Source organism: Juglans regia, chromosome 9, assembly GCF_001411555.2.
Source record: "Juglans regia cultivar Chandler chromosome 9, Walnut 2.0, whole genome shotgun sequence".
Taxonomy (NCBI): domain Eukaryota; kingdom Viridiplantae; phylum Streptophyta; class Magnoliopsida; order Fagales; family Juglandaceae; genus Juglans; species Juglans regia.
The window spans coordinates 21,792,964-21,806,502 of record NC_049909.1 but is presented as its reverse complement, the minus strand read 5'-3'; the positions used below and the strand labels follow the sequence as shown (position 1 = coordinate 21,806,502).

At 31.2% G+C, this 13,539-nt stretch overlaps 1 protein-coding gene and 1 pseudogene across 3 annotated transcripts; both read right to left on the bottom strand.

Moving 5' to 3' along the window:
- Positions 1–585: 585 nt before the first annotated feature.
- Positions 586–2,124, bottom strand: LOC109004846 (annotated as a pseudogene).
- Positions 2,125–2,546: 422 nt separating this feature from the next.
- Positions 2,547–13,123, bottom strand: LOC108987565 (probable leucine-rich repeat receptor-like serine/threonine-protein kinase At3g14840). 3 transcript variants are annotated; one of them, XM_035693732.1, is made up of 24 exons: positions 12,911–13,123; positions 12,591–12,759; positions 11,192–11,263; positions 11,027–11,098; positions 10,495–10,566; positions 10,331–10,402; positions 10,050–10,121; positions 9,827–9,898; positions 9,650–9,718; positions 9,424–9,504; positions 9,235–9,315; positions 9,012–9,086; positions 8,342–8,407; positions 6,985–7,059; positions 6,838–6,876; positions 6,649–6,695; positions 5,937–6,328; positions 5,635–5,833; positions 4,785–4,925; positions 4,499–4,617; positions 4,159–4,369; positions 3,771–4,008; positions 3,473–3,623; positions 2,547–3,160 (listed from the first exon to the last, which is right to left on the bottom strand). In XM_035693732.1, the coding sequence occupies exons 1-24, from the start codon at positions 13,008–13,010 to the stop codon at positions 2,765–2,767; spliced, it is 3,081 nt and encodes a 1,026-aa protein (XP_035549625.1). In that variant the 5' UTR covers positions 13,011–13,123; the 3' UTR covers positions 2,547–2,764. The 3 variants fall into 3 exon arrangements, with proteins under 3 accessions (XP_035549625.1, XP_035549627.1, XP_035549628.1); XM_035693734.1 differs by having other exon boundaries at positions 10,050–10,118; XM_035693735.1 differs by lacking the exon at positions 9,827–9,898 and having other exon boundaries at positions 12,911–13,122.
- Between the last annotated feature and the right edge of the window lie 416 nt (positions 13,124–13,539).

Genomic DNA, 13,539 nt, shown 5'->3' with positions numbered 1-13,539 from the left:
CAAATAAAAAAATCTTCTTTACAAATGTTCGAAGATCAATCCATTGAGCCCAAGTTGTGAGCCCAACCCAGTTAGTTGTTAGTGAAATTCATACGATCAATCTCTTGCACAAGCCCAGCCTAATCAATTCAATAGCTCAGCCTACTTTATTTAAAAAAAAAAAGAGTTTATTAATAAATTTTTTTTTTAATGTAAATCTTAAATTTAATCATTTATTTTTAAAATAGAGTATGCACTTGTACACTCTAAAACTTAAAAATCTTTATTTCAATCCTAACTTTTCCTCGATTATCCTGATCTCATGTTACCAAAAAAGTAAAAACTCCTCTTAAGGGCACCAATCATTTCGATTATATTTTGTTGTCGTAATTTCATGTATATTATTTTGATTGGAATACAATTTAGATTAGGAGATATTGTATTTATGTACTTCCTTATTTAACTTGGTCTTTTTTTTTTTTTTTTAATAAATAGGTCCTCTCACTATCTATAACATTCATCTGAATACAAGTATTTTTTTAAATTCTATTTTTACTCATCTTCTTCATTTACCAGAGAAATAGAATTGGAGCTTTACGATTTTCACCAAACATGCACATAGAATAGTATGCGTATTACCATTAGAAATACAGTTTATAATATTGGTTAAAAAGTTCTAATTATTTTTTGAATTTCATGGAGTGATAAGAGTTGCGTATAAGAGTTGATTCCATGTATCAGGGACACCAGGAAGACACCAATGACTACAATCGTTCCCCCTTTTCCCTCAAAAGCCATAAATGGATGGGTGTCCATCTTTTCTCAATTGGGATAATGTAGTCACGTCGAGCAATGTGACAAGAGTTGAGATTTTCTTCAACACACTCTTTACAACAGCTACTGCTGGTGGAGAACCCTTTGGATATGTCGAACTCCTCAAGGGTTTGGTTTCTTCATGGCACGTTGTGGACTTCGATGAATTCCAGTCTTTGCCACTGTTGAATTCAACATGACCACCAAAAATTAGAATTTTGTTGTTGACCATACCACACGGCACACACCACACACTATATTTATATTTATTTTATTTTATTCCTCTTAAACTAATTAAGTTCTTCTATTTATCATCCATACACCTTACATTTAAGAAGAAAAAAAATAAAAATAAAAATTAGAAAACCATGTGTGGCACTCATGTATTGTGTGGAGATGATAAGTATAATTTTTCAAAAAAGAAATTGTTTACTATTTAGTAAAAGTTTCTATGACGGTTTTTGAGTACATTTTCTATACGTTCGAACTTTGTAGGTGTTTTTTAAGAAAAATCTCAATTTGATATATATTTTTAAAAAATGAATTTTCAGCTTTTATAAATACTTTGATAGATTACACTTTTTTCAAAGTGATCAGTACACACCTTAAGACTCGTGTCATTATTCTTCTATAAAATTTTCAAATATCATTTTTACCTAAAAGAATTATTAGATTGATAAAATTACTTTTTTACATTCCAAAACTCGAAATTCAATATATATTACCATATATAAAACGGGTTGAGTTGTAGAAGATCAGGGCTTAATTACTTGAAATGGGTTGGAGAAATTCCTTGGAAGAATACTTTGGTTATTTTAGGATCAACGTTAGAGTCCACCCACTTTGACCAAGTAGTGAGCCCCTCCTTGAAAGCAACCAAACGATCCATATCTTTGTGTATTCTATCTCCTTGTTGAATGTAATCCCAACTGCAACTTCAAAACAATAATAATATTTCTTAATATTAGACCTACGTACGTACGTACGTTGAAGCACCAAAAAGACATGCAGCTCATGTTGTTCGAGAATCTAATTAATTACGTATGTACGTACGGTTGTTTTCTTCCTGTATGGAGCCACCAGTGCCAGGTGTTGAAGATAAGCATGTCATATCCTCTCCATGCATTACCATTGTTAATGGAGTCCAGCTTCAGGACTGCGCCCATCTTTTCTTTTACCAGATCAACTAGAAACCCATTGCGAGATAGCGCCACAGAAATGCGATATTCTTGCAACCCCATCATCCATGAAATTCCCATGTAATATGCACAGATGATAACAAAATTTCTGAAATCATCATTGTTCGTCTCAAAAACTTAAATTGATAGGAAGATGTAGATTTAATTAATTGTGGTGATTTCACAAAATCAATCAAGTTAATGGCCTTCCAATACGTTTAACATTGTACGTCGCTCGCACTGAAAAAATCCCAATCGTAGAGCATTCTGCTTTATAACAAGTAGATGGAACCAACCGGGTTGAAGAAATTAAAAATTAAAATATAATATGTAAAAAATTAAATATAAGGAGAATTTATATATGTATTTTACAAATTCAATATAAATATTTTTTTATCTTATAATCCGGAAAAATCAAAAGGGGATGCGTACGTAAAAAATTGCCGAGTATGGCTATAAATCTTTTGATTTTATAGACCAACATGATATACAAAATCTAATCAGAATGCGATATCAATGGAAAAATTAAACATGAAAATCAGGAAATGTAAATTGTAAAACATAAAGATTATGTCCCAATTTAAATATAATCCCAGATCAGTATCACATATAAAAGTTTACGGTTTTTCAGATGCCTAGCTATGCTAGCAATTCACATTTATTACACCACAGAATCCTTATTAAATAATGTGACTTTTCATTTAAGTACACCACATATATAATATGTCACAATAATTAATGCACGATTAAAGACGGCAAACTTAGCATGAAGATCAGCAGTATTGCTCATTTATCTAAACTCTTTTCTCCCAATAACTAGAATCCACGTTGATTGGATATAGATCAACAGCGGATGTAGAAGAACCCGTGAATGGATCATCCCTTAATAAACTTTGGGTCTGGCTATTTTCCGACCTACTCAGTTCTTTCTTATCTTGGAAATGCTCACATAGTGCCTTCACTTTCATTTCATCATCTATGATACTTAAATTTGGACCCAACTCTGGAATAACAGCGTCGCCCTCAAGCATGCTCACCACTGAGGACATGGTAGGCCTAACTGATGCAGAAACATTAGTGCATAGGAGAGCCACATTAATCAAACGCATAACCTCTTCCTTCATGTAGTTTGAGCCTAATCTTGGATCAACCAAATCCAATAGATTTCCTTTCTCTTTTAAAACAAGTGCCTACATAAACAAATCATAGAATAAGCTACTGACTACAGAGGAAAAATAGCTCTTTTTGACTTGAGAAATCAGTAACAACGTGATATTGGTAAGAAATTTGTACTCCAAGAAAAAAGTACTCGGGAAACAGATAATAGAAGACAGAGTTGATTCTTCATTCTTGCTCTGCAAGTGTGGCAATTGGATAGTTTATATCTATCATGAAATGTTTCCCCAGCTAATCCACATTTTTAATATTAGCAAACACAAGAAAATAAAAATAACCAAGAGTGTAAAAGCAAGAAATGCAAGACAAAAAGATATTGAAATCACCCAATCAAGAAGATGTAGAGCTTCCCCCTTAGACCGGGGACTCGTGTTGCTCTTCCCATTGACAATTTCCAAGGCGACTACTCCAAAGCTATAAACATCTGCTTTGTCAGTTAAATAGCCTCGCATCGCATACTCAGGTGCCATATAACCACTGCAAAATCACAGATCATCATGTGGCATTTTCAACATCGGGAATTTCTAATATTGCTATATAATCAACGACAAACATTTCTAATTGTTTTTTTTTTTTTTTTCGTTTAAAACAAAAGTCTTAGGTGAATTATAAAATACAACTCACTAAGTTCCAGCAATTCGGGTGCTGATGTGGGTATTATCCTCTTCATCAAGCTTGGCCATACCAAAGTCGGATATCTTAGGGTTGAGATTTTTATCAAGCAAGACATTAGTAGCCTTGATGTCTCTATGGACAATCTTCAACCTTGACTCTTCATGGAGATAGGCCAAACCTCTTGCTATACCAACACAAATCCTATGTCTTGTTGGCCAATCCAATTGTAATTGATATTCTTCTGGCCCTTCAATCAATCAAGTTAATAGAAAGCATTTTAATTAGGATTAGCATCATGCATACATGATACATGCATGTTATCATTGATTGCATGTAAACTAAAACACATACAAGTAAACAAAGTAATTCGTGCATGAAGATATATATAAAACTTTACCAAACAAAGCACGAGCGAGGCTATTATTTTCCATGTACTCGTATACCAGCAACAATTGATTTCCTTCAACACAGCATCCATAGAGCTTTACAAGATGAGGGTGTTGCAAAGCAGAAATCATGCCGATCTCATTCAAAAACTCACGATTTCCTTGCTTTGATTTGGAAGAAAGCTGTTTGATTGCCATCGTGGTGCCATCAGACAAAAGGCCCTACGTGCATAAAGAAAACATGGTACTTCTTTTCATGCTTAAACAATGACACTTCAAAAAGAAAGAGCTACACTTAAGAAGATCAGTTCAACTCGTATCAATCAAAGGAAATTATTTGCTCCACTATACCTTATAAACAGAACCAAAACCACCTTCCCCAATTTTATTCGCCGCATCAAAATTGTTTGTGGCTGTTTTGATTTGCCTTAAGGTGAATATTCCAGTTTTCAGGTCTAGGCCTCTTAAATCTGAGGATGGTGCCAAGTTAGATAGGCAAGTATCTTTAGGAAATTTGAAGAATTCTTAACAATATTCCTTATGATACAGATGAAAAATATTTTAATGAAACTTCTATATATTGATTGTAGAGAAGGAAACTGCTTGATAATAACAATATTAATTGCCTCGAAACTACCATGTTCAGTAGCACTTGATCTTTGTCCTAGACAACCTTTCCACCAGAGTATAGCCACAATAAATAATATTATAACAAAAGCTCCGGCAACGATAATTCCAACCACTCCCCCTTTAGGTATACTTGAAGGGATTTGATCAACTGTAGAAAATAAAAATAAAAATAAAATAAAATAAAATATAGAAAAGAGAAGGGAGATGGGGAGAGAGAGAATGATAGAGGCCTTGAGGCCTACATCTTTGCTATAATGAAGTGTTGAATGCATAATATGTGTCCCTATTTATAGGCCAGTGAATGGAGCTAGAGAAATGACGGAAATATAATAAATCAATTATATTAATTGATTTATACAATAAACTAAATATGATAGAAAATAAATCATATTACTATACATACTAGAATATTATGAATAAATTCCAAGACAGTTTGCATCGAGAATATATAAATTTAGGAGGGTTATAGTTTAAGATCAATATTCATGTCAAGGCAATTGATAGGAGAAATCATCAACTAGCCAACTAAGAAATGTATGAAGTCCGACAGTTTCAAAAGTAGTTAAAAATCAACACAATTATTTTGATCTTTCACTACTTAATTGGAATTTTAATAGTCTGCATGATTTGTTTTCAAACAAATTAAAGGAAAATATTGAAATGAACAGTTACATAAAAAAAACAAATTGATGGAATTTAATGAGTTTGGCATGTTGCATGAAGTATGTGCGTCATCATGCTGCCTTAAATTATCCACAGAATTAAAGAAAAGTAAAATCAAAAGCTTAATTAGATACGTGAGCAAACCAGGCCATTAGAAGTGAATGCAAGAGCTCAATATTCAACAGAAAACCTACGATAATCCACAGAAATGGCTGAAATAAGAGGACCATAGTCTCCTATCGATGGGATAGTATTTGTCCCCTTCCCAGCCCAGTAGAAACGGATCTCCAGGGTACCACTATTAGTCACGACAGCATCAAAACTTTGTATATTTGGCTTACGAACCCCACCTGCCGCCTTTACAATATCGAAATCCTTCAGCCTTCGCTCTCCCTACAATATATATATTAATGTTCGAATCCATTAATTACATGTTAATTATGCATTAACAATTGTTTCATGCTAGCAACAATGTTTACGTACGTAGGAAATTTACCTGAATGTAAACATCAAATACACGTCTTCCCAAGCTCTTATACGTTTCATCATCAGTGAACACTATCTCCGCAAAATGGAGCCTTACTCTGTACTTTCCACTTACCAAACAAAAGGCATAATAAGTAAGAGAGAGAGGAGAAAAACGCGCTGTCATGTACAGTTCGGGATTGGTCGTGTCCGTAGAGAGTCTGGATAAATTTGACAAAATGAAAGCTTTTTTAGGGCGGTTATCTAATAGGAAATGACCAGTGCTGCTAAACGACCAGTAGTAGTCTTGTGCGAGGAAGAAATTTGAAGGTCCCCCTGAATTTGTATCAGCATCAAATTTAATACTGTTATTAACAGTTACTTCTTGTCCGCCGCAATTTATATGAAGCTTGTACTGGCCATCTGAGACAAAAAGCAACATTTTAGCCACACATGTTCATCGGGTAGACAAAACATGAGGCCTAATTTCATTAAAAAGAAAAATTGGGGGGGAGGGTTGCAAAAGGAAGAAAACGGCCTTTACAATTTCAGATGAGTTTTTTTTTCTACGTCATTTTTTTGTTTGTTTTTAAAAATCTATATATTTACAAACTGTAGGAAGTTTTGCTAAGAACATGAATGTCGTATTGCTGATCAAAAATTATACCACGCACTGATGACCCAAATGTAACCACGAGAATTTATCAATCTAGAGGAAGTATATATATGACATTTCAACTTACTTTTGGGACAACGCGAGCTGATCCTCAAACACGAAACAATATTGCTACTGGTACGTACGTAATACAATGAAGGTCCAGATCAACAAGTTAGCATTAATATATATAACATGAACGAATTAAATTGGATTTGTGTCATATTTCACATGAAAGTTGACCTTAGAAAAACTTACAAAACAAATTGATACTTACGTCTCATTGTCCATCGAAGAGCTTGCGAACAAGTTAATCCTGATGAGGAAAATGCATGACACCAAGATAAAAGTTCATGAGTGAGTATATGTGACCATGCTGCATGCAGCATGTGCGTCTCATATTATTAGATCATGAAAGTCTTACCCTTTCCCATATTGACAATTTGATGATGATAATTTAGATCCTTCAGGAATTGTAAACTTGTTATATGAAAGATCGCTGCACACAAAAGAAGCATTGCGTTTCATCGTCTTCCCTAATGCAGCACGATCAAATTATCACAAGTACTTTTACTTTACATGACAGATCATCAAATTCTTGGGAAGATGATCACATCAGATTCAAATTATTCTTCTTATTCTTCGTATAATTCATTCTTGTGTATTGGCCAAAAGATTCAGCTTATCAATTAATTATCTATCATAAGCTAATAATAGTTAGCAAATACTGCCTAAAATGATCATCATGATCTTCTTCATATATAGTCATAATTATGTTTGCTACTAATGCCATAAACAAATACCAGAACCTTCGATTCGAAACCAGTAAGTAGGCTAGTTCTTTCCCTTCAATTCGAAACAAATACAGCAATATATAATACAAATATATGAGTCTCGAATTTGAAAGAAGATATTGGAATTAGTAAATTTGTGCAGAACTAATTGGTTTCGGTGATCAGAACATTTTTTCATTCATCCATTTTTAAGCTGATATGCAGATGAAAAATAACACACGAGTAGACTGCAGTGTCAACTGTCAAACCAACAGCCTTATTAGTTATCATCATGCTAATTAATTATAGGAAAATGCTACATGCCCGGGAGCTTGTAGCATTCTTTTATCTATTTTTTTTTAGTTTTTTTTTATATAAATATTTTTAATAATTTTAAATATTTTAAAAAATAAAATAAAAATTATAATATTATTAAAAAATATTTTCTTAATCACGAAATAATATTTATTCTACTTCGTGATTAAGAAAATATTTTTTAATAATTTTTTTTACTTTCTGATTATAGAAGTGTTTTTTAATGATATTTTAAATTTATTTTATTTTTTAAAAGTGTAAAAAAATATATATATAAAATAAATTAAAAAAATACATATAAAAAAGTACATGTTAAATCCAACGAAGCTGTAGCATATCCATTTTAAATATTAAAAAAAAATAGTATTATTAAAAAATATTTTCTTAATCATGAAATAAATTTTGTAATTAAGAAAATATTTTTTAATATATATATTTTTTTCTTTCTGATTAAAAAAGTATTTTTTTAATAATATTTTAAATTTATTATAAATATTTTAAAATATTAAAAGATTTATATAAAAAATTATTTAAATAAAAAATATATAAAATAATCCTACAGCTCCCCGCAGGAGTCCCAGCGGGAGCTGTAGCATCACCCTTAATTATGTAGTCTTAAATGCCAGCCTAGCCTACCACGCATTCCAAGAAAGCTCAAATATTGATATGGAATTTGGCCGAGAATTTGCTTACATATTTTTTCCTCCATCCAGTATCCAATCAGGTATTGGTCCAGTAAACAAGTTGCGGGTTAAGTATCTGTACAGAATCAGTATTAACCAGCTGTCAGCATCATTACATACGTAGTTTTGTGCATTACAGCTGCTAGCGTTGGTAAACTTGCTCTGAGACAAATATCGTAAAGATGAATATAAATAATTAAATTTATTTCTTTTTTTTTTAATTTAACTTTTTGGAATTAGATTTTATAAATTTTTAAACATATTGAAATGCCTAAATCAGTATTTATATGTGATGAGCTAAGTCATTAATGCGGGTACCTCATTATGCAGATTTTTTAACACGTTGAAAACGCTAGCTAAATATATCAATAATAATTCACGTACTAATAGTGAGATATTTTAAGATATTGTGTTAATAATAGTAAAAATAAGAATAAAAAAAATAATGATAAAATATTTAATAATAATGAAAAATAAGTAAAAAATAATAAGATATTTCCAATATCCAAATTAAACGAAAAATTGAACAAACTGGAAAAGTAGGCTGAGAAATTGCTTAATTGATCAGGCTATTCTAAATTAATGGGACTTCTACATCCCCAATATGCCAATACTTAGCTAGTTGATCTCAGCTTTAATTTGAATGAAATCAATCTATTTCTGTCTGCAATATTGCTTACATGCGTGGTACATCTCGTAGTGAACTTCCAAAACTCTCTGGAATTTCTCCACTTAGACTGTTGAAGCTGAGATCTCTGCATGAGGAGAATTTATAACTAACTGAATTAGATTCAACTCCGGTCCTTTCAAGCGGTACAATTAGTTTCACGAAGGTTTCTAAAATATATATCAGAAAACGGGCTGGAAAATAAGTGGAAGATGATCAAAAAGTACTATACGAACAAGGTTAACAATGATATCCCAACCCCGGGAGATAATATTGGCTCGGGTAGCGGTCCAGTAAGATTGCAATTCCTCAATATCCTTGCAAAAAAAAAAGAGTAACTAATTATGTAAAACTTGAGTAAAGTAGCTAGCCATAAGGATCGTACATTACTTTGGAAAATTATGCTGCTGAAACATTGGACTCACAGTGTTTTCCATCGTGCCACGTCAATGTTTTTCAGTGGAAAATTAGTTACTTGATCAGATCCATTCAAGTCACTGATCATCCTGTATGTCAAAATTCAACAAATAATAGTCGTTCAAATCATATTATATATATGTTCCATCTCCATATATACCGAGATGATTATATATATATATATATATATATATATAGCTGTGAGAATAATAGGCCAAGAATATTCATACTTACAAGACAGTTAACTTTCCCAAAAGATCAAGGGGAGGAATTGGCCCCTTCAAACCACTTGCCTGAATATATCTGTTCATGTTGCCATATTTGGATTTTATGAGTCATGATAATATACGATTTTCGTAATATAATAACAACAAAATCTTTTCAAAAAAGGAATATATTATAAGGTTTCACAATTTAGTGAGATTTTTCCAATTTTGAATATAACTGGAAATCTGTCCAGAAAATTGATTGTCACTGATCCGACTGCATTTACGTTTGATCAATGATGGACAAGACCAAAAAAAAAAAAAAAAAAAGTGTCATAGGTATCTGATCAAAAGGCAAATATTAGTAACTTATAATTTCAGCACATGGAAATAAAACTCGATATAGAAAGAAATAATTAGAAGCTTACAACTCTGTCATTGAGGTCAAGTTTGCAAATGAAGAAGGTAGCTCCCCAGTAAAATTATTCGACCTGAGTTTACTACGATCGAAACAATAGATAAATTATATAAATATACAAGTAAAAGTACTAATCCATCCAATGGCTTAATTATCAGAAATATCTATTAAAAAAAATTATCAGCAATATCAGGATTCAACATTTTTTCCTACAGAAAATCCAATCCAATTAATTCTCACTGCAAATAAGAGAAATGGAACTCGCAATTGATAATATGAAATTCATCTTACAGTACTTCTAAGGAGGACAAACTCCCAAGCTCTAGAGGAAGATTTCCAGAAAGTTGATTGTACTCGACCGTCCTGCGAAGAACAAAACCGAATTGCTCGCTAACAATAATCCTCTCAAAAAACTGTTAAAATATAGAAACGAAATGGGTGCGATCGAAACTCACAAGCTTGTCAGAGTTGGGATTTTCGCAAGATCTCCAGGGATAGGACCCGTTAACCGGTTTCCTGAAACGGAACTGCGATAAGACCAGACCATTGTGTTAAAATTGAAATATATAATATTAAAAAATTATATTCTCTATATATTCATTTTCATAAACTCTAATGTAATAGTTATTTTAAAATATATTTTTATTTAAAATTTTCTCTTTTTCTTTCTAAAATTTAATCAAATATTTTAGTTCAAACTGTTTTATTATTATTCATAAAATTTAAAGATATTTTAAATATTAAATATGCTCTAAAACTTAAAAGCCACGAATAATTACTTACAATAATATATTAATATATATTAACGTACAATTAGCTACGTACATCCACATGAGAACAACGTTAACCTAAACAGACACATCAATAGAGAAATGGTTTTTAGAGGAACCTAATTCTTTATAAAAAATTTACAAAATTTATCTATTTAAAACTTATATCTAACTCTTATGTCTAACATTATTCTAATATAAGAGGGAGTAAGAGTACATATTGACAAGCTGCTTTAAGGAGCCCCAAGCCGAAGGGATTGAACCGTTAAGGTAGTTGTAAGAGAGGTCACTGCAGATACGATAGAGGGAGACGAAGAAATGAGTTCCAGTATATAGATAAGTTAGTTGATGAAAGAAAATAATACACATATAATACACTTACAATACTTGCAGGCAAGGTAACTTCCCCAAATCTGGAGGAAGAGTGCCTGGTAGATTTTGTCTCATGAAATATCTGAAATTTCAGTAGAAAATCATTTGTTTTTAAAGGAGAATGATAAGGACAAAAATGTTTTTGTAAAAATAATTTTACCTGTATAAGGAGCATATATATGTATATATCATTATTTCTAAAAATGTCATCAAATATTTAAAACAAAATTGTAAAGTAATTATGTTTCAATCACGAGAAATTGATAATAAAAACAGAACCATTTTTTACAAGTACTGTTTCATAACGTCTTTATCTTAAATGGAGGACATTTTAATAAAATAAGCTTAAGTATCATTATTTAATAAAAATTATATCAATTTAAAATGAAAAAAATACTCAGCCATGTCAAGCGGGATGAAATAACGGAACATTAGAGCGGGGCTAGCATTTTCCATTTTGTAAAGCTCAAAAGAAATAATTATTGAAAAGACATCCGCAAAAATTGTGGTAGGTTAATATTGTATTTAGATAGGGGGTGATTTCAGGTTTTTTTATGAATAATAATAAAAAATAACTAAATAATAATAATAATAATAATAATAATATATTTTCAAAATACTCTAATGCCGAGCCTAAGAAACCATACATAGTCACCGAACTCACTGCATGCAGTTTGGGCAAGCGGTCGTTAGTTTGTAATTCAGCGGTTTGCAACCAAGCCATTATTCTAACCTTTTAACTTCACCGCTTGAGAATTGAGTTCATAAGGAAAACGAATTATATATTTTTAATTTTTAGTTTTTTCGCAAATATTATTATATTTTAAAATAGTGGCTAGCAAGGGAGTTTAAAAGCATTTAAGAATCATTTGGAAACTTAGAACATTTCAGATTATTTAAAAATTGTTTGATTTAAAATATTTTATTGAGTTTTGAAACATGAGATGAGAAAAAAATTGAATAAAAATATTATAAAATTAAAATCTTGTTTGAATATAAATTTTTAATAAAATTTTTATTTTGAGATTTAAAAAATTGTATTATTATTTATGTTTAGTTTGAAAGTTTGAGAAATTTGTAATGATTAGATGAAAAAGTTAAAAATTTAAAATTGAAAAATATTTTATATTTGAGTGATGTTTAAAAATAAAATATCTAAGAATACATGTTTACACAAACAAGACCTTAGTTACTTTTTTTTTTTGAAAAAATAATTTAATTTTACAAGTTTGTGAATAAGTTAAATTATAAAATACATTTTACTGTAAAATAAATTGAGCATATATCACGTTAACAATTTGTAATGTTTTTCTGTTAATGGTATCATGTGCTTTTCTATAAAAGAAAAATTTGAGACATAAGAAACAGCTCGTCATTAAGATATCAGAGAAAGAGAGATGACAACGTACATGCCCACAACGCGGTACGACTCGTTGCCATTGCCAAAGGTGCAGTTGCTGCACGTAACAGCAGCAATCTTTTTTGTGTCGTCCGTTGGTGGTACAGTACTATTACATGGGTTAGAGAAGTCCCAGTCCTTCTTCCCCAACGTATGCAATATGTCACGTAAAGCTTGCACTGTAAATTAAACTCCACAATTATATATTAAGCAAACCCAATTAATCAAATTCACTCCTGTATTAACGGACTATATATATATGTAAATAGATAAAAATAAAAAAAATAAAAATAAAAAGTCTTTGAGATATCTGTGTGTGTGTGTGTGTACCTTCATCATCGGGCAGTTGGTCAAGGGCTCCGGAAGCAAAAGTTGCAAAGCAAACGGTCATGACGATTGAAGCTGGAAGAAGAAGCCGAACAAGAAACATATTTATTTTCCAACTTCACAACATGCCCAATTAACAATTGAAAGTAGTACACAAATGGCTCATGAATAAGTAGTACGAAGGAGTTCAATTATAAGAAAGAGACGATAGAATGTGTAGTGACGAAAGTTGTGAAACTATGTCTTTTACCCTAAGTTCCAGTTTTCTCTAGATCCTTTTTTCTCAATTATTTAGAATTACTCTTCCCCGTGAATGGCGAAAAGGACAACGATAGCAGTACAACTTTAGTGACGGCAATATGCATACATGTGATATGGGTCCACGTCAGCTACTGTAGTGTTGGCCGATTGATCAGTTGATACATTTCATTACTTGCGTAGAATATTTTTCTAGAATGGCGCTCCTTGTCTAATTTAGAATATTATTATTATTTTAAAATTAAAAAAAATATATTTATTATAATTTATATAAAAAAATTTAAAAAATTATAATAATGAAATGAAATAAACATTTTTACTGTCTAAACTGATCTGATAACTATTCGAGTGACGTTCATTGGAACTTGAGTTTA